Raw genomic sequence first — 27,885 nt, forward strand, 5'->3', positions numbered from 1 at the left:
GATCGCACCGTCAAGCCAAGACGATCTGCTATCCGATCCACCATATTCTCCTTCCGACTACTACCACCACCCCGCCGGAGGCCCAACCAGACGGCTACAAGATCTTCGGCGAGCGCTCGTCCATCGTCTTCGAGAACACCAGCAACGCGACTTCAACAGCAGCAGTACCGGTACGTCCCTCACCCCCACAACTTCCAATAAAACACCCACTGTACACATAATCAATAGTTCGTTCAAATTAATTTCCATCCACACTTCAGAAATAGTATATTTCTAGACCAACATTTGAAAAGGGCGTAACAGCCAAAATTTATTCCTTCTGATTCCTCGTCTACATATATAGCTATATATGTGGAAAAAGAATCAGAAGGAATAAATTTTGGCTGTTACGCCCTTTTCAAATGTTGGTCTAGATTTAATAAAAACCATAGTTTCCACCCAAATAGCTAGTTAAAAAATAACCTGAGTAAGGTGACAATAAGGTGCACGTTGTTCGCGAAGCCCCTCCGATTGCCCAGTAGTAAGCCGACCTTGAGACCCAGTTCGAGGGGTCACTTGCTATTGAAAAGTTTACCGCGAGCTAGAGAAGGGTTAAACTTGGCGCCCAATTACAACACACGAAAGGTAATCGGAGGATCGTGTAGAATTTAAAAATCTAAGGATTTTTTAACAGGCGGCAGGAGAGTACGCAACCTAACGGTTTGCGTAGCATCCGTGCACTTTCTAACGCCGTTCGAAATAAATTAGAAAATTTTTCAAATTGAAAGACAGTGGCCGGTTGGTAAGTCGGAAAAGAGCGCAAAATTTTCTGCGTCAAACAAAAGTAGTTAAAATTTTTAAAGTAATTACCTCGATAATTTACACAAGTAAAACCAAATTGGTAGCTGAATTGAAAAGGTCCTGAATTGAACATAAAAACACACATAAACCACACATTCTACTACATTTATTTTCATGATTTTTCATTATTTATAAGTTGCAATTGAATTGAATTTGAATTTTTGTCTTAGTATTAGTTAATTTGAATTTTTGCTTAGTATTACTTGAATTTGAAACTTATTATAATTAGTGCCTAATTTAGTATTTATCATGAACTCTGAATCCTTACTCCTACAATACCGTTCTATGAACGCAGATCATCTACTCGATGATGAATTGGAGCATGAGCTGATGATTCGCAATGTCGAGTTTTCAAGCGCTGAATCGCGAGACAATATGAAACGGAAGTTGAGGCACAAGCTAAAAGAACAACGGGAAAATAATAAATTTACGGTTGATGTGATTGATTCTGATGAAGGCTGTAGAAAAGAGTTGGCACAAATAGCGGAGAAGTTAGCGACAATCCGAGATAAGCTAGATGATAGTAGGATGAAGAAAGCCGATCTGTCGGTAGTGCAGAGCAGGTTAATTCACCTGTATTTCAGATCGATTAGGTTGAAGGAAAACTTTGAGGTAGATGGTTTAGAAGGAAAAATATTCCGGATGTTGAATTCGTTACAAACTGAGAATCGCAATGAAGACGTCCAAGAAAACAAAGAAAAAGAACTTGTTGAAGACGACTGGCAGGACTATTCCAGTGGACATAATGATGAAAATACGCGGAAGAAGAAAGGGATAATCAAAAAGTAGTAGGGAAAGTGAGAACAAGTACCCCGAAGAAAAGAAAATTATAAAGTCGAATGTCGAAAGTTCTGCGGAGATGTTTAAAAAATTAATAGAACACGTGGATAGCTATATTGAAGCGAAAATCAGTCAATTAAACAAGGAGAAGGATAGAAAATATGCGGACGAATGCGACTTAGAGGAAAAAGATTGTAGTTTGATCCAAATAGAAGGAGAAGTTAGAAATAGGTCAAAAAAACAGTTAAAAGTAAATTATAGGAAAAATGACAGCGAGTTCGACAGCGAGAATAGCAACAGTTCCGAGGAGAATGCTGGAAACTTCCGAGGACTCAGGCGGAGACCTCGGTCGGTAGCAGACTGGAGAATGAGGTACGATGGAAGAGATGACGGGAAGAAGTTGAATAAGTTTATTGAAGAGGTAGAGTTTATGGCAGAAGGAGAGGGTCTGAGCAAACAAATGCTGTTCAATTAGGCGATTCATCTGTTTGCTGGAGATGCTCGAACCTGGTATATGGAAGGTAAGAGAAACCGAGATTTCCACAACTGGGGAGAGCTTGTTGCTGAATTGAAGTTGGAGTTCCAGCCACCTGATATGGATTTCCACTACGAACAACAGGCTGTTCAACGGAGGCAGAAACGTTCTGAAAAGTTTCAGGATTATTATAATGCCGTAGTTGAAATTTTCCGCTACATGGCTGTTCCACCGTCCGACGAAAGGAAATTCGACATCGTCTTCAGGAATCTTCGTTCTGACTACAAGAACGTGTTGGTCGTTAAGGGAATCCGCACGTTGAAGGCGCTTAGGCAATGGGGAAGGAAGTTGGACTCGGTCAATATGTGGATGTATCGGAGCCGCGAGCAAGACTCGACACCCAAGCCTATTCAGGTCCATGAAGTCTCAGCCAAGCCGTTCCAGCCTAGGAACCAACCAGATGAAAGAAGGTGGAAGCCGTCTGTTACACCGTCCTACAGAGAACCAGATCGACCAGTTTGGAGAAGACCGCACGAGAAACCCGAATCTTTAGTACAGCAGAAACCTATTTCGCCAAGGGAAGGAGAATATCAAGGTAACCGGCCCGAGTCAAGCAGAACATCGCTGGAAAAACGAGTCGCAGGTTACAAGGTGCCCGAGCGGACGATTTGCTTCAACTGCAGGGGAAAATACCATCACTATGATTCGTGCTTAGCAGCAAAGGAAGTGTTTTGTACAGTTTGCGGATTTCCGAATTACAGAAAGGAAAATTGTCCTTACTGTGCAAAAAACTCAAAAGGATCGACGTAGGAGGTCGTCGAGTCCCGTTCAAAAAGCCTCCAACGGTGTTCGTCCCGTATTGTTCGGATGTCAGCGAGCTACACGTAATGGTGGAAGGAGATAACAGGCCTTTTGCTGGAGTAGATGTCCTAGGAGTTCGGCTGATTGGGCTACTAGATAGTGGAGCCCAAGTATCCGTTTTAGGAATTGGCAGTGAGAACCTCATTAATAAGTTGAAGTTGAAACTGTTCAGTACCAAAACGAAGGTCACTACTGCTGGAGGCAATCGATTGGAAGTTAGAGGGTACGTGAACCTGCCAGTAACCTTCGAAGGACAAACGAAAATCCTGACAACCTTGATTGCACCGACGATGAAAAGGAGGTTGATACTTGGGATGAACTTCTGGAAATTGTTCCAAATAGAACCCACAGTTCACACGTCAGCAGAGGAAGCAGATTTAGCCGAAATTGAACGGATCGGGGCTAATGGAGACAGTAGGTTGACACCGAAACAAATGGATCGACTGGAAGAGGTGAAAACACGTTTTAAAGCGTTTGAGGAAGGAGGTGAATTAGAAACCACGTCACTAATCTATCTATCTATCTATCTATCTATCTATCTATATATATAAAACTCAGTGTTTGTATGTTTGTATGTATGTTCCAGCATAACTTCTGAACGCATTGACCGATTTCAACCAAATTTGGAACACTCATTCTTTATCTTAAGGGGACGACGATAGATGTTGTTGGATGTTGTTTGGAAAAGGGGGAGGGTGTGGGGGGAGGGGTATTGCTTAGTCATCGATCAACTCAGTGTACTTTCTGAACCCCTTGGCCGATCTCAACCAAATTTGGAACACACATTCCTTATCTTAAGGAGACGACGATAGGGGGGTTATGAATGCTGTTCGGAAAAGGGGGAGGGTGTGGGGGGAGGGGCATTGCTTGGTCATCGATCAACTCAGTGTACCTTCTGAACCCCTTGGCCGATCTCAACCAAATTTGGAACACACATTCTTTATCTTAAGGAGACGACAATAGGGTGGTTATGGATGCTGTTCGGAAAAGGGGGAGGGTGTGGGGGGAGGGGTATTGCTTAGTCATCGATCAACTCAGTGTACTTTCTGAACCCCTTGGCCGTTCTCAACCAAATTTGGAACACACATTCCTTATCTTAAGGAGACGACGATAGGGGGGTTATGAATGCTGTTCGGAAAAGGGGGAGGGTGTGGGGGGAGGGGCATTGCTTGGTCATCGATCAACTCAGTGTACCTTCTGAACCCCATGGCCGATCTCAACCAAATTTGGAACACACATTCTTTATCTTAAGGAGACGACAATAGGGTGGTTATGAATGCTGTTCGAAAAGGGGGAGGGTGTGGTGGGAGGCGTATTGCTTAGTCATCGATCAACTCAGTGTACCTTCTGAACCCCGTGGCCGATCTCAACCAAATTTAAAACACACATTCTTTACCTTAAGGAGACGACGATAGGTCGGTTATGGATGCTGTTCGGAAAAGGGGGAGGGTGTGGGGGGAGGGATATTGCTTAGTCATGGATCAACTCAGTGTACCTTCTGAACCCCTTGGCCGTTCTCAACCAAATTTGGAACACACATTCCTTATCTTAAGGAGACGACGATAGGGGAGTTATGGATGCTGTTCGGAAAAGAGGGAGGGTGTGGGGCGAGGTGAATTGCTTAGTCATCGATCAACTCAGTGTACCTTCTGAACCCCTTGGCCGATCTCAACCAAATTTAAAACACACATTCTTTACCTTAAGGAGACGACGATAGGGGGTTAGGGATGCTGTTCGGAAAAGGGGGCGGGGGTGGGCGAGGTGTATTGCTTAGTCATCGATCAACTCAGTGTACCTTCTGAACCCCTTGGTCGATCTCTATCAAATTTGAAACACACATTCTTTATCTTAAGGAGACGACTATAGAGGGGTTAGGGATGCTCTTTGGAAAAGGGGAATGGTAAGGGGGGAGGGCTATTGCCAAGTTATCCGATCAACTCAGTGTAACTTCTGAACCCATTGCTCGATTTCAACCAAATATGAAACAGACATTCTTTATCTTAAGAAGACGACGATAGGGGGGGTTAGGGATGCTCTTTGAAAAAGGAGGAGGGTGAGGGTAGCGGTATTGCTTAGTTATTTATCAACTTAGTTTACCTTCTGAACCCCTTGGCCGATTGGAACAAACATTCTTTATCTTAAGGAGACGACGATAAGGGGTTAGGGATGCTCTTCGGAACAGGGGAATGGTAAGAGGGAAGGGGTATTGCTAAGTTATCGATCAGCTCAGTGTAACTTCTGAACCCCTTAGCCGATTTCAACCAAATTTGGAACAAACATTCTTTATCTTAAGGAGACGACGATAGGGGTAAGGCATGCGCTTTGGGAATAAAAGATGGTATGTGGGGAGGGGTATTGTTTAACAATCGATCAACTCAATGTAAGTCTTGAGCTCCATGACCGATTTGAACCAAATTTGTATCAAATATTGTTTGTCCTAAGGAACCGATTTTAGTGGATATTGGTAGGTCCTTTTAAAATGGGGTGGTTGTGAGAGAGGGGTATTATTTAGTTAGCGATCAATTCAGCATAACTTCTGAACCCATTTACCGATGTCCACCAAATTTGGAACCCATATTCTCTGTCTAAGGAAGACTATATCAGGCTAAGAAGGACTGTCATAGCTAAACGAGAGAGGGCATATTTATGAAACGAACAGTTTAGTATACCTTTCTATCGCATGGGTGAATTCAAACCAAATATTTAAACACGTATTGTTTACCCAAAGGAAATTATTTTAGAGAGGCTGGGAGGAGTATTTGAAATGCGGGGGAATGTTGGGGTTGGGTTATTGTATAGAAAACGACTTAAATTAAAATCCCTCTTATTTAGTTCATCCGAGGTTCTTTGACATTGTACAATGCTCCGAAAACAATTCTTCAAAAATAGCAAATCCTCGACAATAACATTTCCCTAAAAATGACATAACCCTGAATGAAGCAGGCCATTAACATAACACTATTTGGCCTAAGGTCATTTAACATGAAGTGAATTTGGGATAATACTGAACATCATCAGAAAAAAAAATCATATAAAGCATGCATTTTCTGGGTATAAAGCAATGATAATTGTTACCCTTCATCGGAATCATAGTTTGCCCAGTAAAAAGCAATGAATAATGTGTTTCCTTCGGGATGGTGGATGTGAAGGCTCCTTTAAAAGTAGGCATTTTCTCGGAATAAGGCAATGGTGGGTGTGATGCCTTCTTTAAAAATATGCGTTTGCCCGGAATAAGACATTGGTGGATGTTTTCCCTGCTTTAGAAATAGACGTTTGCCCGCAATAAGGCTATTCAAACCCACAATCCCTTCTTCAAAATCAGTCAATATTTCCAAAAGCCTTCTTTTAATCAAATGATGAAGTATCAACAAGTAAACACAATTACCCTGTTAACCAATTGGTTTTATTATTTTTCGATTGTGAAAAAGAACTGCAAACCAAACTGGCAACTCCGAGCAAGGCCGGGTACAGAAAGCTAGTTAGTCATAAGATTGAATTTGAAGACATTTTTCTAAACGCACCACCTGTGAGATTGAATCCATATCCATGGTCTCCAGAGGTGCAAAGAAATGTCAATGAAGAATTGGACAAATGGATAGCGTCCGGAGTCGTAGAACGATCCACCAGCGATTGGGCATTGCTGATTGTTCCGGTTATGAAAAAGACGAAAGGAGAGGATGGTCAGCAGAAAATCAATGTGCGTATGTGTCTCGATGCGAGAAAGTTGAACGACAGGACACGGCGTGATGCCTATCCACTACCTCATCAGGATAGAATTTTGGGTAGATTGGGGCCGTCAAAGTATTTGACAACGATCGATCTGTCCAAGGCGTTTTGGCAAATTCCGCTGGACAAGGATTCCAGGAAGTACACCGCCTTCAGAGTATTTGGGCGAGGGCTTTTCCAGTTCACCCGATTACCATTTGGCTTGGTCAACAGCCCAGCGACATTGTCAAGGCTTATGGACCATGTGCTCGGTTATGGGGAACAGTGTTTTGTATACCTGGATGATATTGTTATCGCCAGCAATTCGTTCGAGGAGCATGTTCGGACCTTGGAAGAAGTAGCGAGGAGACTGAATGCGGCAAATTTGTCGATAAATTTGGATAAATCGAAATTTTGCGTTCCAGATCTGCCCTATCTAGGATTTATTCTCTCGGAAAGTGGAGTTCGACCAAATCCTGAAAAAGTTGAAGCAATCGTCAACTTTGAGAGGCCATCTTCGGTGAGATCACTCAGGCGGTTTTTTAGGGATGGTTAATTACTATCGCAGATTTAATTACTGTTTCAGCGAAGTAACTAGTCCGCTAACAGATCTCCTGAAAGGCAAACCGAAGGTTGTAACCTGGAAGCTTATAACAGCGCCTGTTCTGGCCAACCAACGTTTCGATTTGCCGTTTAAAATTCAGACCGACGCAAGCGATCTTGCAATTGCCGGTATTTTTACGCAAGAGTTCGAAGGGTCAGAGTTACTACTCACGGAAACATACTACTCCCTAACAGGCGTGGAAAGCTGCGGAAAAGGAGGGGCTGGCTGCCCTAGAATCTATTGTACGGTTCCGTCCTTATGTAGAAGGCACTAGATTCACGCTTGTGACCGACTCCTCAGTTTTTTCGTTCATAATGAACACAAAATGGAAGCCGTCGTCAAAGCTGAGACGGTGGAGCATTCTTTTGCAGCAGTACGACATGGTAGTAAAACACCGGAAAGGCTCTGAAAATGTAATTGCAGATGCACTTTCCAGAGCAGTCGAGGTACTCGAAATTTACAACGAAAATAGCTGGTATTCAAGGCAATTCCAAAAGGTCCAGCAGAACCCGGAGAGTTATGTTGACTTCAAAATTGAAGACAACAAGTTGTTTAAATTTGTTTCGGCAGCTTCGGACGTTTTGGATTATCGGTTCGAATGGAAGCTGTGTTTACCGGATGAACTTCGAGAGACTGTGCTAAAGCAGGAACACGATGACGTTCTCCATCCGGGATATGAGAAGACACTCCAGCGAATCAAGACCAGATATTATTGGCCAAAAATGGCACTGGATACCAAGAGGCACGTGCGAGCCTGTGTCACGTGTAAGCAGTGTAAGCCCTGTAATTTTACATCAGCTCCAGAAATGGGAAAGCAGAAGCTGACGGACAGGCCATTTCAGATTCTAGCTCTAGATTTCATACAGAGTCTCCCTAGAAGCAGGAACGGAAACTGCCATTTATTAGTCCTAATGGATATTTTTTCTAAATGGGTTATACTGGTTCCTGTGAAAAGATCGAGGCAAAAACTGTGTGTAAATTTGTAGAGGATCTCTGGATCAGGCGATATGGTACCCGGAAGTGGTCATCAGCGATAACGCCACTGTGTTCACGGGAAAGAATTCCAATCTCTTCTTAAGCATCGTGGAATCCGTCACTGGCCGAATGCTAGGCACCACAGTCAAACAAATCCAGTGGAACGTGCCAACCGGACGATCAATGCGTGTTTACGAACTTATATGCAAACAGATCAACGAGTATGGGATACCAGAGTCGGAGATATTGAGGAGTTGATAAACACTACTATTCATGCTTCGACTGGGTTTACTCCATACCGGATTCTGTACGGGCATGAAAAAATCGTAAAAGGAGAGGAGCACAGACAGGAAAGAGATGAAGGAGAGCTTTCAATAGAGGCTAGAGATGAGCATAGGAAGGAAGTATGTGGGAAACTTTTGGAAAAAGTCAAGCAAAACTTGGATAGAAGTGATGGAAAGAGCAGAAAAGTATACAACATGCGGCATAAAAAGTTTGCTCCAGCTTACCAGATTGGCCAGAAGGTGTTCAGGCGTAACTTCCGGCAATCTTCTGCGGTGGAGCATTATAATGCAAAGTACGGCCCATTATATACACCGTGCACCATAATTGCGAAACGAGACAGTAGCTCGTATGAATTAGCAGATGATGCGGGACGGAGTGTCGGTGTGTTCTCTGCGAACGATATTCGTCCTGGCAATCATTCGTGAATCGATAGTTCTAAAATTAAAATAAATATTAGAGGCTAAGTCCGTCAAATAAGATAAACGATAAATTTTAGTTACGTGATAGTCCATAGTTCGCTGTAGAACAGCAAAGTGGTCCGTGTTGAAAGTACAGGTCGATAATCGTCGTGAATCCTATGTCATCGTCCAACCAAATTTTAGTTATTAAGTACATGCGTTTGTAGTCGTTATAAGTGTAGATCGAAGATAAATCGCTATAGATCATCATCAGCAGCTATCCGTTCATCATGATGATAGTTCCGAAGGTGATGATATTCTATCCGACGTCGTCCATCATTATTATTTGTATCAACGTAGTTTATCTTAGATTTTTATAGCATATAATCATAGTGGTAGTTGTCGTGTAGTAGTAGCAATTAGGGTACGTGCATTTGTAGATGTAGATGTAGCAGATTCCTGTAAAATACATAGATAAAAATATTTGATTGTGTCGTTATTTAATCCGGATTAAATCATGATAATTGTCTTTTGTTAAGGTGCACCAACAAGAGACATACGAATGGAATAAGAGTATAATAGGAGGAGATGAGTAGAATAGGGTCGAAGAACAAGAAATGTTTCTCTACTATTTCGTCCGTGTAGCGCAAACTTACCTGAGAATGCCAATTAATTGATTCCAACCGAACGGATTTTGTTCCTAGGGTTGTTCCTAATCCACCAGGTGGCCAACTGGTGGAACAAAGCTAGACATAAAAGAAGTTCAATCAGCCTAAAGGATAGGTATATGAAACAAGTTCACTTATCGCAATAGCAGCCATGTCCACAGCATCCATCAGCATCTCTCTGCACATCCATAGCTCCGCAATAGACACGCGCACGCGTACACACGACAGTAGACTAAACTGATTTCGTGATTCGTAAATCCACATACCCGAACGTGATAAGATGAAGTGATAACGGAATGAATGTAGTAGAAACTCACCACAGATGATCATCGTTGTGTTCATCGACAGACATAGGCACAGTTAGGGATGAACATGTGATTAATTATAGCAAATTTCGAATGAAATTTGTGTCAAGTTACTCAAGGTTTGAACGTGGTATTTTGTCGCCGTATACGTCTAATTCTTTTAACTACTACTTGTCGTATTTTAAAATAAAATTGTTATGTATATTTTCGGTAATTGTCTTGATGTTTGGATTTGATTTTAATTTGTTTTGTGAAGGAAAATAAATGTTCAACTTCATACAACATTTATTTTTCCGAGGTGGGAGGATAGTGTAACCAAGTGTTACAAGATTTTTAGTTTTTAAAATGTGCTAAATGTATTTTATTATTGTCACGTTCCTAAGGTTTTTAGTGTTGGGTTAGTAATGTTAATAAATTCAAAAAATTAAATTATTGTTAGTAGCGTTAGTGTTTTTGTAAATTTGAATTGTAATTGAATTGTATAACAGTAGTGTGGGTACAAGGAGACATGTTGAACATCAGTGGGTGCAATAACCAGACATGTAGGCGTGCGCAAATCCTGAAACAAAAGGGGGTGATAATAAAGAAAAACTTCATCTTGGGATGGATTAAGGCGCAATGAGAATCCGCCATCCATCACTTTAGTTCTGGCGTTCGTGTGCTTCGGATCGAAAGAAGTAGATTGTTAAAGTGTCCTAGTGATAGAGCGAGTGGTTGAAATACGGGTGTGTGTTTAAGTTCGATCAGGTACGTGCATGGTTTAGTGCAACCCGACTTAAATTAACTTAAAACTAACGTAAAACTAATGACTAGTTGCGTTCAGTACGGCATTTGATGAAAGCTTTCCCGTTACCCTCACAGGACATTTTCTGGTACCTCACGGTACAACGCCATTTTGTATGCCAACCTACGGTTGGCGAAGCACACGATCGGCCTAGTGGTCCCTAGCTGGCCACTACGCCTAAACCGTAAAGGACATCGAAACGCTCTAGCTGTGCGCGGCTATAATTCGTCAAAGAGCGATTCCTCGGGCCCGATTCCTGGGCTCTGTCGATGTAAGCCAAAGAGGGAAGACGCCAGTGTGAGAAGCAGATCACACCGTCAAGCCAAGACGATCTGCTATCCGATCCACCAGATACTCCTTCCGACTAGTACCACCACCCCGCCGGAGGCCCAACCAGACGGCCACAAGATCTTCGGCGAGCGCTCGTCCATCGTCACCGAAAACACCAGCAACGCGACTTCAACAGCAGCAGTACCGGTACGCCCCTCACCCCCACAACTTCCAATATAACACCCACTGTACACATAATCAATAGTTCGTTCAAATTAATTTCCACCCACACTTCAGAAATAGTATATTTAATAAAAACCATAGTTTCCACCCAAATAGCTAGTTAAAAAATAACCTGAGTAAGGTGACAATAAGGTGCACGTTGTTCGCGAAGCCCCTCCGATTGCCCAGTAGTAAGCCGACCTTGAGACCCAGTTCGAGGGGTCACTTGCTATTGAAAAGTTTACCGCGAGCTAGAGAAGGGTTAAAAACATGAGAGATCACGCACTGAACTGATTAATTTTATCACCGGCCGCGCAATGCAGAACACAATAACTCGGCCGACCACGCGATCGTTCTGCTGTCCGAAACATGAGAGATCACGCACTGAACTGATTAATTTTATCACCGGCCGCGCAATGCAGAACACAATATTGCTTTTTGCATTGAAAATTTTCGTTTTGTCACTGAAATCATTGACACTTGTCTTCAGCGACTGCTTCCGCGATAGAGCATTTACACATTTTATTCACTCATACATCTATATTACTGTCAAAATGTGCATTTGACAATTAAATTTTCAGCTAAAAGTTCTATTTTTTAACACCGGTGCACTCACACAACCAATCGACATCAGTTGTCAAAAAATCAGGAGTACCAACTTGACAACTATCTCCTTGTCGCCGAGTCTGGCGCTGAGTGCTCGGCGCGGAAACCCAAAGGTGAGAATAAAATGTTGGGGCTTATGCGCAATAATTCGGCCGACCGGGCGATCGTTCTGCTGTCCGAAACAAGAGAGATCACGCACTGAACTGATTAATTTTATTACCGGCCGCGCAATGCAGAACACAATAATTCGGCCGACCGCGCGATCGTTCTGCTGTCCGAAACATGAGAGATCACGCACTGAACTGATTAATTTTATCACCGGCCGCGCAATGCAGAACACAATAATTCGGCCGACCACGCGATCGTTCTGCTGTCCGAAACATGAGAGATCACGCACTGAACTGATTAATTTTATCACCGGCCGCGCAATGCAGAACACAATAATTCGGCCGACCGCGCGATCGTTCTGCTGTCCGAAACATGAGAGATCACGCACTGAACTGATTAATTTTATCACCGGCCGCGCAATGCAGAACACAATAATTCGGCCGACCGCGCGATCGTTCTGCTGTCCGAAACATGAGAGATCACGCACTGAACTGATTAATTTTATCACCGGCCGCGCAATGCAGAACACAATGATTCGGCCGACCGCGCGATCGTTCTGCTGTCCGAAACATGAGAGATCACGCACTGAACTGATTAATTTTATCACCGGCCGAGCAATGCAGAACACAATAATTCGGCCGACCGCGCGATCGTTCTGCTGTCCGAAACATGAGAGATCACGCACTGAACTGATTAATTTTATCACCGGCCGCGCAATGCAGAACACAATAATTCGGCCGACCGCGCGATCGTTCTGCTGTCCGAAACATGAGAGATCACGCACTGAACTGATTAATTTTATCACCGGCCGCGCAATGCAGAACACAATAATTCGGCCGACCACGCGATCGTTCTGCTGTCCGAAACATGAGAGATCACGCACTGAACTGATTAATTTTATCACCGGCCGCGCAATGCAGAACACAATAATTCGGCCGACCGCGCGATCGTTCTGCTGTCCGAAACAAGAGAGATCACGCACTGAACTGATTAATTTTATCACCGGCCGCGCAATGCAGAACACAATAATTCGGCCGACCACGCGATCGTTCTGCTGTCCGAAACATGAGAGATCACGCACTGAACTGATTAATTTTATCACCGGCCGCGCAATGCAGAACACAATAATTCGGCCGACCGCGCGATCGTTCTGCTGTCCGAAACAAGAGAGATCACGCACTGAACTGATTAATTTTATTACCGGCCGCGCAATGCAGAACACAATAATTCGGCCGACCGCGCGATCGTTCTGCTGTCCGAAACAAGAGAGATCACGCACTGAACTGATTAATTTTATCACCGGCCGCGCAATGCAGAACACAATAATTCGGCCGACCACGCGATCGTTCTGCTGTCCGAAACATGAGAGATCACGCACTGAACTGATTAATTTTATTACCGGCCGCGCAACGCGGAACACAAAAATTCGGCAGACCACGCGATCGTTCTGCTGTCCGGAAACATGAGAGATCACGCACTGAACTGATTAATTTTATCACCGGCCGCGCAATGCAGAACACAATAATTCGGCCGACCGCGCGATCGTTCTGCTGTCCGAAACAAGAGAGATCACGCACTGAACTGATTAATTTTATCACCGGCCGCGCAATGCAGAACACAATAATTCGGCCGACCACGCGATCGTTCTGCTGTCCGAAACATGAGAGATCACGCACTGAACTGATTAATTTTATCACCGGCCGCGCAATGCAGAACACAATAATTCGGCCGACCACGCGATCGTTCTGCTGTCCGAAACATGAGAGATCACGCACTGAACTGATTAATTTTATCACCGGCCGCGCAATGCAGAACACAATAATTCGGCCGACCACGCGATCGTTCTGCTGTCCGAAACATGAGAGATCACGCACTGAACTGATTAATTTTATCACCGGCCGCGCAATGCAGAACACAATAATTCGGCCGACCGCGCGATCGTTCTGCTGTCCGAAACAAGAGAGATCGCGCACTGAACTGATTAATTTTATTACCGGCCGCGCAATGCAGAACACAATAATTCAACCGACCGCGCGATCGTTCTGCTGTCCGAAACATGAGAGATCACGCACTGAACTGATTAATTTTATTACCGGCCGCGCAATGCAGAACACAATAATTCGGCCGACCACGCGACCGTTCTGCTGTCCGAAACATGAGAGATCACGCACTGAACTGATTAATTTTATCACCGGCCGCGCAATGCAGAACACAATAATTCGGCCGACCACGCGATCGTTCTGCTGTCCGAAATATGAGAGATCACGCACTGAACTGATTAATTTTATCACCGGCCGCGCAATGCAGAACACAATAATTCGGCCGACCGCGCGATCGTTCTGCTGTCCGAAACAAGAGAGTTCACGCACTGAACTGATTAATTTTATCACCGGCCCCGCAATGCAGAACACAATAATTCGGCCGACCGCGCGATCGTTCTGCTGTCCGAAACAAGAGAGATCACGCACTGAACTGATTAATTTTATTACCGGCCGCGCAATGCAGAACACAATAATTCGGCCGACCGCGCGATCGTTCTGCTGTCCGAAACATGAGAGATCACGCACTGAACTGATTAATTTTATCATCGGCCGCGCAATGCAGAACACAATAATTCGGCCGACCACGCGATCGTTCTGCTGTCCGAAACATGAGAGATCACGCACTGAACTGATTAATTTTATCACCGGCCGCGCAATGCAGAACACAATAATTCGGCCGACCACGCGATCGTTCTGCTGTCCGAAACATGAGAGATCACGCACTGAACTGATTAATTTTATCACCGGCCGCGCAATGCAGAACACAATAATTCGGCCGACCGCGCGATCGTTCTGCTGTCCGAAACAAGAGAGATCACGCACTGAACTCTGAAATTAAAATAGCTTCGGATAGTATTAAAAACTTCACTTAGCAAAGAGCAAATAGAACCGCACAGCACGAAAGCACAATACTGTCTGGAAATTCGTTAAAGTGATGAACCCTTTCCTACGTTGTGACTAAATAATCATGGAATTTTCCCAATCAAACAAAAAACGCCAGTAATCTGTCGATTTTAAAGGTCGAGAACTACAAGTACAACCCTTCTGCATCGCGAATACATTTTTTTGTCGTTTGTTTTTTGAGAAACAAATATTGTTCTTCGTAAGCCGTTACAGATATTTTTAAAACTTAATCGCATTTTATGCTTCTAACATTTGGCCCAGCGTATGTTGTATGAAATATATTTCAATTATAAAATTCATTGAAACTTCGGATTAAAAAAAAAGATTTTTTTAACCTTGAAGGGGCACATCCTTTTTGCTGATTCATATCCTATAGCTAGAATTAAGTAAGAAGTAATGTCAATATCAGTAGATTCAAAAGGATATCACACCTCACTTCGTTCTATTCAAAACTTAATCATCACCAATCCCCATCAATCATAATTATGGAGCCTGAAGATTTAAATCTATGCCACATTCTTTTTTAAGTGACATTTCATTTGCAAATTTCAACCTTATTGGTTCGAATGGATTTCGGCCAACTGCCAGCATCTTAAACTTATTTATACAATTCAATTTGTCACTTCAATCACGGCGGCATGACGGTAAATATGACACCCCCTAAGATTATCGACTGAATATGTTGTCAAAAGCCAAATTGCTATTCAAATGTCACACGATCGTTCGCGTAGACCTCCAAACAAGCGCCTTCAATTCAGTGCTCCGAAATCGATCTTATCGTCTTAAATTGCAAACATTATACCTACACACAATACCACGCTCGTTCGTTCGCGTTCGACGACGGAACTGTCTGCTGGGCTTTATTATTGTGCAAAGTGAGAGCATAAACCATGCCGTTTCCAAACTGTTACTTAATTGCCTTGCAACCAGAAATCCGCCAGGAACCAGGCACTGCTGGCGTAACCGTTTTGCCTTGAAGACAATCTGCATTCCCAAACCATACCATCGCAAAGAAGGTCGTGATAAACTGATTGACTTCGGTGGTCTTTTCGCTTTTGACCTATAATTGGGCCTCACTGCACTGCGCTGGGGCACCGGCACCGAAGTTTTATTGCAATTCAGTGGGAGTCAAGTCCATGAATCGTCGAAAATAAAACAAAATAGAGCGCATATACCCCGAGGGCCAAGAATCACAATCGGCTATTTATCTGTCACGGGTGGCTGGAAGTTGACACCGTAGGTCCCACGGAAGATGGACGGTTTTACCGGGTCAACAGATGGGTCAATTGAAATGTAATCATTGAGAGCGATTCGGAAGCAGCGTCAATATAAAAACTACCATTGATTTAGATTCCGAGCAGAAACAAGAAAACCGATTACTTTACGCTTGAAGTGTTTTCAAAAACTTTTCTCTGGCCAACGAAAAGAAATCAGAACGAAAAATTCTGACGGTACATTTGATTCAGTTCCCCCTTTGGTGCGACGATATAAGTATCAAAATTAAAATCTACTCAGAACGCAGCAGATCAGTGATAATCTTTTGGATATTTTGAGAGCAGCTTGGGGATATTGTTGAGTTGTTGAGCATAACCAGATAATACGGAGAGGGGTGAATAGGGTAAATGATATATTTTGGACATGTACATATTTTGGACAAGCCTAAGCTTCTTCGATCAACTGCAGATAATGTGTAGGAAATTTTTTATCGAAAGTATGATCATTGCATACTTTTACCTCAACTCTAGCGGCTCCTGATGAGAATTCACAAATCAACTATTATTTATCTTTAAAATTATCTAAAATGTAAAGCTTTCTACCAAAGTGCCTGCTGGACGCCAGTATGCAGGAGAACATGCATTATAGGACTCTTCGTAACATGCACCTGAAACACGTTTAAATTGGTTCAAACGGCAATCTTGAGGTCCTGCGGCCAAAGTTTAATTGTAATTGAGATACTAACATATTCCAATCGCTTAACATGAACTTGGACCAAAATGAAGTTATGTTTTTATGCATCAGACATTTATTGGTCACCCCATGTACAGTACATGGATGAAACATTAATTGCCAGCTTTCAGGCTGTTTTCAATGATATCGATAAGATTGCGAAACAATGTTAATTTCTGGTTTCATCTATGTCAGTTAAGCAAATAAATGCATTTAAATGAATGTGGATACGTGTAGGTAAGTCATACCATTGAGATCTGTAGGTGGCCATTTTTAAATTAGGAGAAAATGACTCTGTCCAAAATATATGCATTTTCCATGTCGAAATTATATATTTGATGTCCAAAAAGAAAATATTTCAGTTTGCAGTATATCACAGTTTACACCTAGTAAACGTGATTTACTCAAAAATTGGGCAATGGAGACACAAGACTAATCATAGGTTATGTATTTGGATGAACCTAGTGGTTTTCAATTGTTTTATACTATTCAATCTCGATATATTTTCTAATGAATGTCCTGCGCTTGTCCAATATACATCATTTACCCTAATGTCGACAATGATGAATTTTAGGGTTGAGATTTTGAGAAACCCCCAGCTTACCTTGTTAATATAATTCAGCTCAACTGTACAATCGGGAGATGACCTGCCGATACCTCAAACTGTGGAGGTCTGTCCAGGGCAGCCCTGCCCAACCTTTGCAAGCCACGGGCCAATTTTTAAAATGGCCACTTGCTGGCGGGCCAGAAAATATTCGGTATATATTTCTTATACATTTTCAAAACAACCAAAGTAAAATACTTTTTTTTCAGAATGGCATTAAGATTTACAGAATGGCTTAAATTGTTTTGAAGAAAAACTGAGCACAATTCATTGCGTTCTTTTTTGTGTGTTATTTTCTTTTTCTTTCTACGTAACAGGACATGGAATTGTTCCAATACTCGACGCATATGTATTGATTTCGCAATCGGTGATCAAATTTCGCAAGCAGATAATGAAGATCAACAATTACTTTTTTCTGCTTTCATTATTCATGAGAGTTGTTCACACATATATGTACTTCTGGGAAGAGAAAATATCTTACGAAAGATATGTCTTTCTGAAATTTCAATTTGACCCCCCGTTGGAGGTCAATTATCTCCATTTGAAACATTCCAAATATATTATTCACATCAATAAACGATGTTGCGTAACTGTGTTCTCAAAAATTAGCGAATAGGTTTGAATATTTCTGTTGCAAGGCATCGACTGTTTTCTACAGGTTTAAAAAAAAATGTATTAGTTTTCGACAATAAATTGTGGGAAATTGTTTCAATTTTGTTTCAATAGTTTGCATGTAAGATAATAAAAGTTCAACGTGATGATCCCTAATTTGCAGCTTTATGTTCAATTCACTGAGATGTTTGGTGACATCTACTATAAAGGCCACTCAATCATTCAGGATCATGCAGCTTGCGCATTGGTATTCTGATTTCATTTTTTCGTCAACATTATTTGAAGGATTTTTTTGGCTTTCTCAGTCCTATGTCCTACAGGGTGGCAATTAAAAGTGAGGTTAAGTTTCGAAACATTTCAAAACTGGAATCAAAATTTACGCTCTCTTATCACTTCAATTGTGAGAATCAATGCAGGGTTTTCATTATAAAACATTTTCTTCCATTTTAAACACAAGAAACAGTGCATAGAACGCGTCAATCATCAATTTATCGAATGATGATCCTTCGTTTTTAACCTCACTTTTATCTGCCAATAAGTTCGAATACAAATGTTTGATCATTGTGTTTGTAGGCCCAATGTACATATTCTGTATAGTATTGGTGTCAGCGTTAGCGGTATATATAAGCTATCGGATGTGTGTGGTGTCGACATTCTGTCACTTGTTGTTTGTTTATTACGCGCGTTGAAAATGGATTGGGGCATCCAGGGACGGGAACGGTTGACATTTTTTTTTATTATTCATTCTGCCATGCAGTCACAGAAAAACAAAACCACGGCAGCCGCAGCAGCAGCCCTGCCAAGCAGACAACAGTCAGCACTTGCTTTTACTGTTTTCTCTCCCCACAATTATTGTTTTTGTACAATAATTTCACAACGTATAACCGTTTTTGGTGTCGATTTTTCTTTTCATTACTCCTTGCTTATTTTGGAGATTAGAACTAATAAATCAGTACCTGTGGCTAGCACTCTTTCCAGGCTGTGCGCCACAGGTAATTGAACTCGATTCTGTTCTGTTTGCGCTGCGCACGAGCCGAAACAAAAACTCATGCATTGCCATGCGAATGCGACGGACGAGACTATCACACAGAAGCAAACAAACAGTTTGTCTCATCGGCAAAAAATAGTCACAATGTCGCGTACATTTTTTGGAAAACTGTTTCAGTTTGTTTGGTGCATGAAATTTGATCGTATAAAATGTAAATATTCACATAATCACAGTGTTTTACTGTACATTTCCCATCACTGGGGGCATCATAAATAGCCGTTTTTGAAGTTCAAAATCATTGCGGCGTACTTCAAAACTGAGGTTTTGTGGACGATTGATGCCCTCAGTGGCCCGGTGATAAGACGGAGATGAGCCCTACGTATTCCAATAGGACGATAACCCTTTATACACGAAAATTGCGATTTTAGCCTAATATGGGGACAATTTCGTCCATAGCCCACACTCCGGAAGCACCGATGATGATAAGGACGCATTCTACGCGCAGCTGGAACGTGAGTACGACAGCTGCCCAAGCCACGACGTCAAAATCATCATAGGAGATTTGAACGCTCAGGTTGGCCAAGAGGAGGAGTTTAGACCGACTATTGGAAAGTTCAGCGCTCACCGGCTGACGAACGAAAACGGCCTACGACTAATTGATTTCGCCGCCTCCAAGAATATGGCCATTCGTAGCACCTACTTCCAACACAGCCTCCCGTATCGGTACACCTGGAGATCACCACTGCAGACAGAATCACAAATCGACCACGTTCTGATTGATGGACGGCACTTCTCCGACATTATCGACGTCAGGACATATCGTGGCGCTAACATCGACTCTGACCACTATCTGGTGATGGTTAAACTGCGCCCAAAACTATCCGTCATCAACAATGTTCGGTACCGACGACCGCCGCGGTACGACCTAGAGCGACTGAAGCAACCTGATGTCGCCACTGCATACGCGCAGCATCTCGAGGCAGCGTTGCCGGAAGAGGGTGAGCTCGATGGGGCCCCTCTTGAGGACTGCTGGAATACAGTCAAAGCAGCCATTAACGACGCAGCGGAGAACAACGTCGGGTATATGGGTCGAAGTCGACGGAACGATTGGTTCGACGAAGAGTGCAGACAGATTCTGGAGGAGAAGGACGCAGCGCGGGCAGTCGCGCTGCAGCAAGGTACCCGGCAGAACGTGGAACGTTATAGACGGAAGCGGAGACAGCAGACCCGCCTTTTTCAGGAGAAGAAACGCCGCCTGGAAGAAGCGGAGTGCGAGGAGATGGAACAGCTGTGCCGTTCTCAAGATACACGCAAGTTCTATCAGAAGCTCAACGCATCCCGCAAAGGCTTCGTGCCGCGAGCCGAAATGTGCCGGGATAAGGATGGGAGCATCTTGACGGACGAACGTGTGGTGATCGAAAGGTGGAAGCAGCACTACGAGGAACATCTGAATGGCGCTGAGAGTACAGGCAGTGAAAGTCAAGGCAGCGGAGGAGATGACTACGTCAGTTCAGCGGACGATGGAAGCCAACCAGCCCCCACCTTGAGGGAAGTTAAGGATGCCATTCAACAGCTAAAGACCAATAAAGCAGCTGGTAAGGATGGTATCGGAGCTGAGCTCATCAAGATGGGCCCGGAAAAGCTGGCCACTTGCCTGCACAAACTGATAGTCAGAATCTGGGAACCGAACAGCTACCGGAGGAGTGGAAGGAAGGGGTTATATGCCCCATCTACAAGAAAGGCGACAAACTGGAGTGTGAGAACTTTCGAGCGATCACCATCCTTAATGCCGCCTACAAAGTGATATCCCAGATCATCTTCCGTCGTCTGTCACCATTAGTGAACGAGTTCGTGGGAAGTTATCAAGCCGGCTTCGTTGACGGCCGCTCGACAACGGACCAGATCTTTACTGTACGGCAAATCCTTCAAAAATGCCGTGAATACCAGGTCCCAACGCACCATCTGTTCGTTGATTTCAAGGCGGCATACGACAGTGTAGACCGCGTAGAGCTATGGAAAATTATGGACGAGAACAGCTTCCCTGGGAAGCTTACCAGACTGATCAAAGCAACGGTGGATGGTGTGCAAAACTGTGTGAAGATCTCGGGCGAACACTCCAGTTTGTTCGAATCGCGCCGGGGACTAAGGCAAGGTGATGGACTTTCGTGCCTGTTGTTCAACATTGCGCTAGAAGGTGTCATGCGGAGAGCCGGGTGTAACAGCCGAGGTACGATTTTCAACAGATCCAGTCAATTTATTTGCTTCGCGGATGACATGGACATTGTCGGCCGAACATTTGCAAAGGTGGCAGAACTGTACACCCGCCTGAAACGTGAAGCAACAAAAGTTGGACTGGTGGTGAATGCGTCAAAGACAAAGTACATGCTTGTGGGCGGAACCGAGCGCGACAGGGCCCGCCTGGGAAGTAGTGTTACGATAGACGGGGATACCTTCGAGGTGGTCGAGGAATTCGTCTACCTCGGATCCTTGCTAACGGCTGACAACAACGTTAGTCGTGAAATACGAAGGCGCATCATCTGTGGAAGTCGGGCCTACTACGGGCTCCAGAAGAAACTGCGGTCGAAAAAGATTCGCCACCGCACCAAATGTGTCATGTACAAGACGTTAATAAGACCGGTAGTCCTCTACGGACATGAAACATGGACAATGCTCGGAGTATTCGAGTGACGGGTGCTTAGGACCATCTTTGGCGGTGTGCAAGAAGACGGTGTGTGGCGGCGAAGAATGAACCATGAGCTCGCCCAACTCTACGGCGAACCCAGTATCCAGAAGGTAGCTAAAGCCGGAAGGGTACGATGGGCAAGACATGTTGCAAGAATGCTGGACAGCAACCCTGCAAAGATGGTGTTCGCTTCCGATCCGGCAGGTACGAGACGGCGTGGAGCGCAGCGAGTGAGATGGGCAGACCAGGTGCAGAACGACTTGGCGAGCGTGGGGCGTATCCGAGGATGGAGAGATGCGGCCTCGAACCGTGTATTGTGGCGTCAAATTGTTGATTCAGTGTTATCTATTTAGATGTTAACTAAATAAATGAATGAATGGGGACAATTTCATCGACTTTTTGGACAAAAGATTGCGACCATCCAGCTTCCCGGATTTGAACCCTCTTAGCTTTTTTGTTTGGTCCTTTATTATGTTAAAGCTGTACGAATACAAGGTCAGTAACTTGGACCAGTTCAAGACGTAATTCTCAAAATCTGGAACGAAATGCCCATGCAGACCGTGCGTGCCGCTTGCGATGCGGTTTAGAAACGTTTGACAAACGTTTGAGTACAAAATAGAGGTCATTCCAAAAGAAATGTTACAAACGTTCCTTATAAACAATACTTCCAATGGGCGTGGGCGCTAACCAAAATTGGGAAGTTGTTATTTCCAAATAATTCGCTTCTAGTAGATTAGTACCTCAAAAAAAATATGTTCGCCTTGAAGATGATATTTTAGGAACAAAGTGTCTTCAGCAAAGTCAAATCTTATTATTTAAGCTTGAGGTGGAATTTTTGGTTTTACATTTGGTCGGGGTTCAGCCAAACCGCACCAAGCGGCTTTTCGACTGACTTGTGATATTTTGTTCTTACAAGGAAAACGGAAACAGTTTCATATCAATGTAAGCATACATTTGCTGTAGGACATCCTCAGTTATGGGGTTGAGGGATATTCAATGCGATTTGTGATCAATTAAATCTGCTAAACGAAAGTTTGAGCAGAAAAATCGGTAATTTTTCGATGGCGCTGGTGTGATTTGGCTGAACCCCGACCATTTCTAGAACTGATCATCTTGATTTTCTCGTACAAAAAGCCATTTTTAAATAATGAAAAAACCTCAAAATCCCTTAAATTCCCCAGTTCTAAAATATGCAGAGCAATTCTTAGCCCAAAACTAACCCTTAGACAATATGCTTTTATCTATTGCGTTTTGACGCTTTTCAGCTCGAAATTATTTTTCGGCGAGTGAGCGAAGCGATACGATTCTGTCCGAGAAACTCAATGCATTGCTTGTGCATTGTGTGCTTGAAGTCTCGATGATTGAGATTTGAGTATGATTCAACCAACAATGCCTGTCAAGAGGCTCGGAAGCCTCCTTTCAAGAGGCTCGGAAGCCTCCTTTCAAGAGGCTCGGAAGCCTCCTTTCAAGAGGCTCGGAAGCCTCCTTTCAAGAGGCTCGGAAGCCTCCTTTCAAGAGGCTTGGAAGCCTCCTTTCAAGTGGCTCGGAAGCCTCCTTTCAAGTGGCTCGGAAGCCTCCTTTCAAGTGGCTCGGAAGCCTCCTTTCAAGAGGCTCGGAAGCCTCCTTTCAAGAGGCTCGGAAGCCTCCTTTCAATACGCTCGGAAGCCTCCTTTTAATAGACTCGCAAGCCTCCTTTCAAGAGACTCGGAAGCCTCCTTACAAGAGACTCGTAAGCCTTCTTCCAAGAGGCTCGGAAGCCCCCTTCCAAGAGGCTCGGACTTCTTCTTCCAATAGGCTCGGAAGCCTCCTTTCAAGAGGCTCGGAAGCCTCCTTTCAAGTGGCTCGGAAGCCTCCTTTCAAGTGGCTCGGAAGCCTCATTTCAAGTGGCTCGGAAGCCTCCTTTCAAGAGGCTCGGAAGCCTCCGTTCAAGAGGCTCGGAAGCCTTCTTTCAAGACGCTCGGAAGCCTCCTTTTAATAGACTCGCAAGCCCCCTTTCAAGAGACTCGGAGGCCTCCTTACAAGAGACTCGTAAGCCTTCTTCTAAGAGGCTCAGAAGCCTCCTTAAAAAAGGCTTGGAAGCCTCCTTCGAAGAGGCTTGAAGGCCTCCAAGAGGCTCGGAAGCCTCCTTCCAAGAGGCTCGGAAGTTTCCTTCCAAGAGGCTTGGAATCCTCCTTCCAATAGGTTTGGAAACTTCCTTCCAAGATGCTCGGAAGCCTTCTTTCAAGAGGCTCAGAAGCCCCCTTCCAAGAGGCTCGGACGCCTCCATCCAAGAGGCTCAGAATCCTCCATCCAAGAGGCTCGGAAACCATCTTTCAAGAAGCTCGGAAATCCTCCTTTAAGAGGCTCGGGAGATTCCTTTCAAAAGGCTCGGAAGCTTTTCTTCGAGAGACTCGATATTTTTCTTTTTGGAAGCCTGTTCTCAAGAGGCTAAGGAAGCTTTTTTTCATGAAGCTCCGAAGGCTCCCTTCAAGAGGCTAGGAAGGCACCTTTCAAAAGGCGCGGAAGCTTACTTTCAAGAGACTCGAATGCCCCCAAAAGTCTTCAGAGTGATATAGGAACTTGATGTATAAACTAAATTTGAATTGGAAAGTATCACGAAATAACAAAATTTCACACAAATTTTTGGAGAGCCATATATCTCACGAGTAATGCTTATTTTCATTCACAGCGAAAAATAATAGGGGGTACCTTAGTGAATGTGAAATTTTGAAGAGGTACCTCTCAAGAAAAAGGTTGAGAACCGCTGCCCTATTGCAACAAACTTCAAATAAAGCTTGAATATTGAGCTTTGACTTCGCTGAAGACACTTTGTTCCTAAAATATCATCTTCAATGTGAAAATAATATTTTCCTCCTAAATCCTCGGCGTGGCCCATCGTGATTGGGGCTAAAAAAGCCTGTTGATGCATCCTACAATACGAGGAAGGTTTCGTCATAATCTATTCATGAGGTCAAAAGATACTTGACGCGTATGGCTTTTTCCATAAGTTTATCAGGGATTTGTTGCTAGCGATAAGAGCGCCAATAAAAATAATCAACAAGCTTCAATCATTAAGTATTTTAAAGAATCCATTTCAAGAAAGAGGTAGATCTATGAAGCTTTGAACTTATTTCTTTTAGAGACGATGAATACTGGAACTAGAATAGCTATTCTTCATCCAACCAAAAACTAGTAAAGATATCTAACTAAGCCAAAACCCCCCAATTAATGAATGCACCATACAGCAGCTTATTTCTGCAGCAATATCCGATAGTCGTGAGCGAACAATCCTTTGCTGGATCACGACATGCTCCTCGTCTCGACGACTGGCAGAGGCGGCCTCTTTGGACCTGCTGCATGACATTATTGGTACCACTAGACACCCTGAGAAAAGGAGGATCAACAAACAAAACAGCTCGTCGAGATGACATTGCTTGAGAGTCGAAGAAGATGGGGTGGGGAAATGTTCGGAATCAGTTAGAATTATTCACCGAAACGAATGGAGAGCGAAGCACATTGTTGGCATGTCAAGGCTTGGAATAGCTGTTTTCTTAATCATAATTTTTTTTAAAAAAAGGTTTTTTTTGTTACAATTCAATATGTTCAACAGGGTAATCCAAATCCAGCACAAATAGACATTGTATCACTCTCTTTAATATTACGGTTTGGTATTTAAGGTTTGTTTTGAACTGCAACATACCTATATAAAAGCACCTAAGCAGCAATAAATGTTAAATATACTGTTTTTTGGCCCCTGGAAGCCATTTTAATCAATCAGTACATCATATTTCGTTTCTATTTCTACTCGTCACTGTTATTAAAACAAAATACCACGAAATTTTAAAGAAATTATCTTACTGGAGATTCCGAATAGATAGACCTACGAATTGTAAAACAGTTTTCTAATTTTTAGTTTGCAATGAACTTTTACAATAGCAAGTAATCGAGAGGCTAATATCCTTGCTCTAGGTTGGTCGAATCTTGAATGGATTGCCAGAAACGTGCCGGTAAATCGATCGTATGAAAATTAATACTGATGATTTAATGATGATTAATTTGCTGATGATTTCAAACTATATTGGATAGTTAATACTGTACACGATGCCCTATTCCTACAATCCCAACTAGAGCGGTTCACCGATTGGTGTACAGTTAACCGCATGGATTTGAACGCTAGTAAATGCTCGATAATTTCATTCTCCCGCCGACGCTCTTCGCTCGATTTTGACTACAAAGTTGGCGCTGTCAGTCTAAAAAGAGAATCAGTGATCAAAGATCTAGGTGTTCTGTTAGATTCGAAGCTGACTTTTAAGGACCACATCGGATACATCACCTCAAAAGCCTCTAAAACACTCGGTTTCATCTTCCGCATAGCTAAGAATTTCAAAAACATTCAATGTCTCAAATCCCTGTATTGTTCACTTGTGAGATCGATTTTAGAATACTCGTGCATTGTTTGGGCACCATACTATCTCAACAGTATTCAACGTATTGAAACCATTCAACGCAAATTCTTACATTTTGCTCTGCGCCACCTACCATGGAACGATCCCTTCAATCTTCCCAGTTACGATGATCGTTGTAAGCTTATAGAATTAGAACCTTTAAGTGTGCGCCGCGACGTCTCCAAGGCGCTTTATGTTTCTGATTTTCTGAACTCCAAAGTTGATTGCTCTGGTCTTTTAGCTAGTCTGAATTTAAATATTCCCTATAGACAGCTTCGGTCAAACAATTTTCTGTTTCTTCACGGTGCTCGCACAAATTACGGACATAATGAGCCTCTCACTGGTATGTGTAGGACGTTCAACCGTTGTTCATCGGAATTCGATTTTCACCTTTCACGATTGACCCGCAAAAAGAAATTCACCCTTCTTATCACTACCACTACCAACTCTACACGTTAGCAAGTTTTTTGTTTGTTTTATTGTATAGTGTTTTTCTTGAAATTGTTTCTGTACATATGTTAGTTATAAGTAGTGTATGATTGTATATTTAAGACCATAATGTATCATTTGGAGTCAATGTAAATTTTGTTGATACGAAAAGATGAGAAGGTTTTGCGCCCATTCGAGAAAGTGCCTATACGAGCACTACTCGAACGGCCTTTCCCCTTCTCCCAATAAAGAAGATAAAGAAGAAAAAATACGAATCCAACCTTCACAAAATACCACAAAATACTGCCGTGACAAAATACTGTGATGTGAATCATAGCTGGCTTTGGCAATATTATTTAAATTTTATTTTTCAAACTTAACCCTCGCCATTGAAATTTGTCAGTGAAGTGAATACAAATTTATGAATTTATAGCAAATAATAATTTTGATCTCAAAATGAACGTTATCGAACAAGTTCAACCAGTTGCGTGCTGCGGTGATTTCCTTAGCCCAACAACTGCTTTGAAAATCCATCCCGAGGGAAATTCTCGTGTAAATGCCATGCGACAGTTGTTCGAAGGCAAAATTCAAGTAATGGAAAATCAGCGCGGTGTGAGCGTAAATGGGTACAACACCAGAAGTGATCCTTCATTCAAACAAAACATACAGCAACGGTATGATTGATGATACTTTCAATTAAATGAGCAAGTTAGTTTTCATCACTCATATATTTTGATTCTTTAAGACTATTGAACGATGGGAACGTTTCGCTAGTGATTGGTCAAGATCCAAAACCGAATCCTGACTCGACTAGATCCTATCGGAGTCACACGAAAGTTGTCAGCGTTCCGAATGGGGTGAAGATCATCACGACGATTTTGGCGGAAGATAACCTTTCGATAGAGGATGAGCGTGGAACTGTATATGAATCTTTGATCTATCCGGAAAGCGAAATCATTAAACATTTTGAACGGAACATGAAACGTGATACAATGATGAAGTAGATTTTTTATATTGAAGAGTTAAAATTTGAAATTAAAATGGCCATGGTTTTTCGATGTACATACTAAATATCATACAGAAACTAAAACCGCTCGTTTATTGGAGAATTAATAATACCACCACGCAGCAAGGGCAAATACAGGAACCAATCAATAGTTAATTATACCTTTAAATTGAATCATACAATTCCGTTTCATCAGCGATCCAAAAACAATACTTCCGATGCACACATCAGGCCCACCGTGGCTGGTACTTTCGATGGTCGCAGTTGCTGGTGGTCAAATTATCGTATTTGATTGCCTAATTGTAGCTTAAAATAATTACTGCTCAAATGGTTTATCCATGACCGAGTCACTCAACTGTTG

The 27,885-nt window shown here is 43.0% G+C and overlaps 1 protein-coding gene and 2 long non-coding RNA genes across 3 annotated transcripts; 1 reads left to right on the forward strand and 2 right to left on the reverse strand.

The window, feature by feature from the left end:
- Positions 1-934: 934 nt before the first annotated feature.
- Positions 935-9,165, reverse strand: LOC134225514 (uncharacterized). The gene is made up of 3 exons (XR_009983263.1): positions 9,026-9,165; positions 8,750-8,960; positions 935-1,239 (listed from the first exon to the last, which is right to left on the reverse strand). It is a non-coding gene; the product is annotated as an uncharacterized LOC134225514 (long non-coding RNA).
- A 120-nt stretch (positions 9,166-9,285) lies between these two features.
- LOC134224810 (uncharacterized) lies at positions 9,286-9,802 on the reverse strand. The gene is made up of 3 exons (XR_009983070.1): positions 9,726-9,802; positions 9,580-9,669; positions 9,286-9,382 (listed from the first exon to the last, which is right to left on the reverse strand). It is a non-coding gene; the product is annotated as an uncharacterized LOC134224810 (long non-coding RNA).
- A 17,042-nt stretch (positions 9,803-26,844) lies between these two features.
- Positions 26,845-27,608, forward strand: LOC134223221 (uncharacterized). Its single transcript, XM_062702358.1, has 2 exons — positions 26,845-27,192; positions 27,264-27,608. The coding sequence occupies exons 1-2, from the start codon at positions 26,975-26,977 to the stop codon at positions 27,520-27,522; spliced, it is 477 nt and encodes a 158-aa protein (XP_062558342.1). The 5' UTR covers positions 26,845-26,974; the 3' UTR covers positions 27,523-27,608.
- Positions 27,609-27,885: the final 277 nt, after the last annotated feature.

Source organism: Armigeres subalbatus, chromosome 3, assembly GCF_024139115.2.
Source record: "Armigeres subalbatus isolate Guangzhou_Male chromosome 3, GZ_Asu_2, whole genome shotgun sequence".
NCBI classification, from domain to species: Eukaryota; Metazoa; Arthropoda; class Insecta; order Diptera; family Culicidae; genus Armigeres; species Armigeres subalbatus.

What these genes read in the sequence shown, in the direction of transcription:
- LOC134223221 (XM_062702358.1), top strand. Translation starts at nt 26,975, where the DNA reads ATGAACGTTATCGAACAAGTTCAACCAGTTGCGTGCTGCGGTGATTTC. An exon ending in AAACAAAACATACAGCAACG is followed by an intron (nt 27,193 to 27,263) that starts GTATGATTGATG and finishes TGATTCTTTAAG; the next exon opens with ACTATTGAACGATGGGAACG.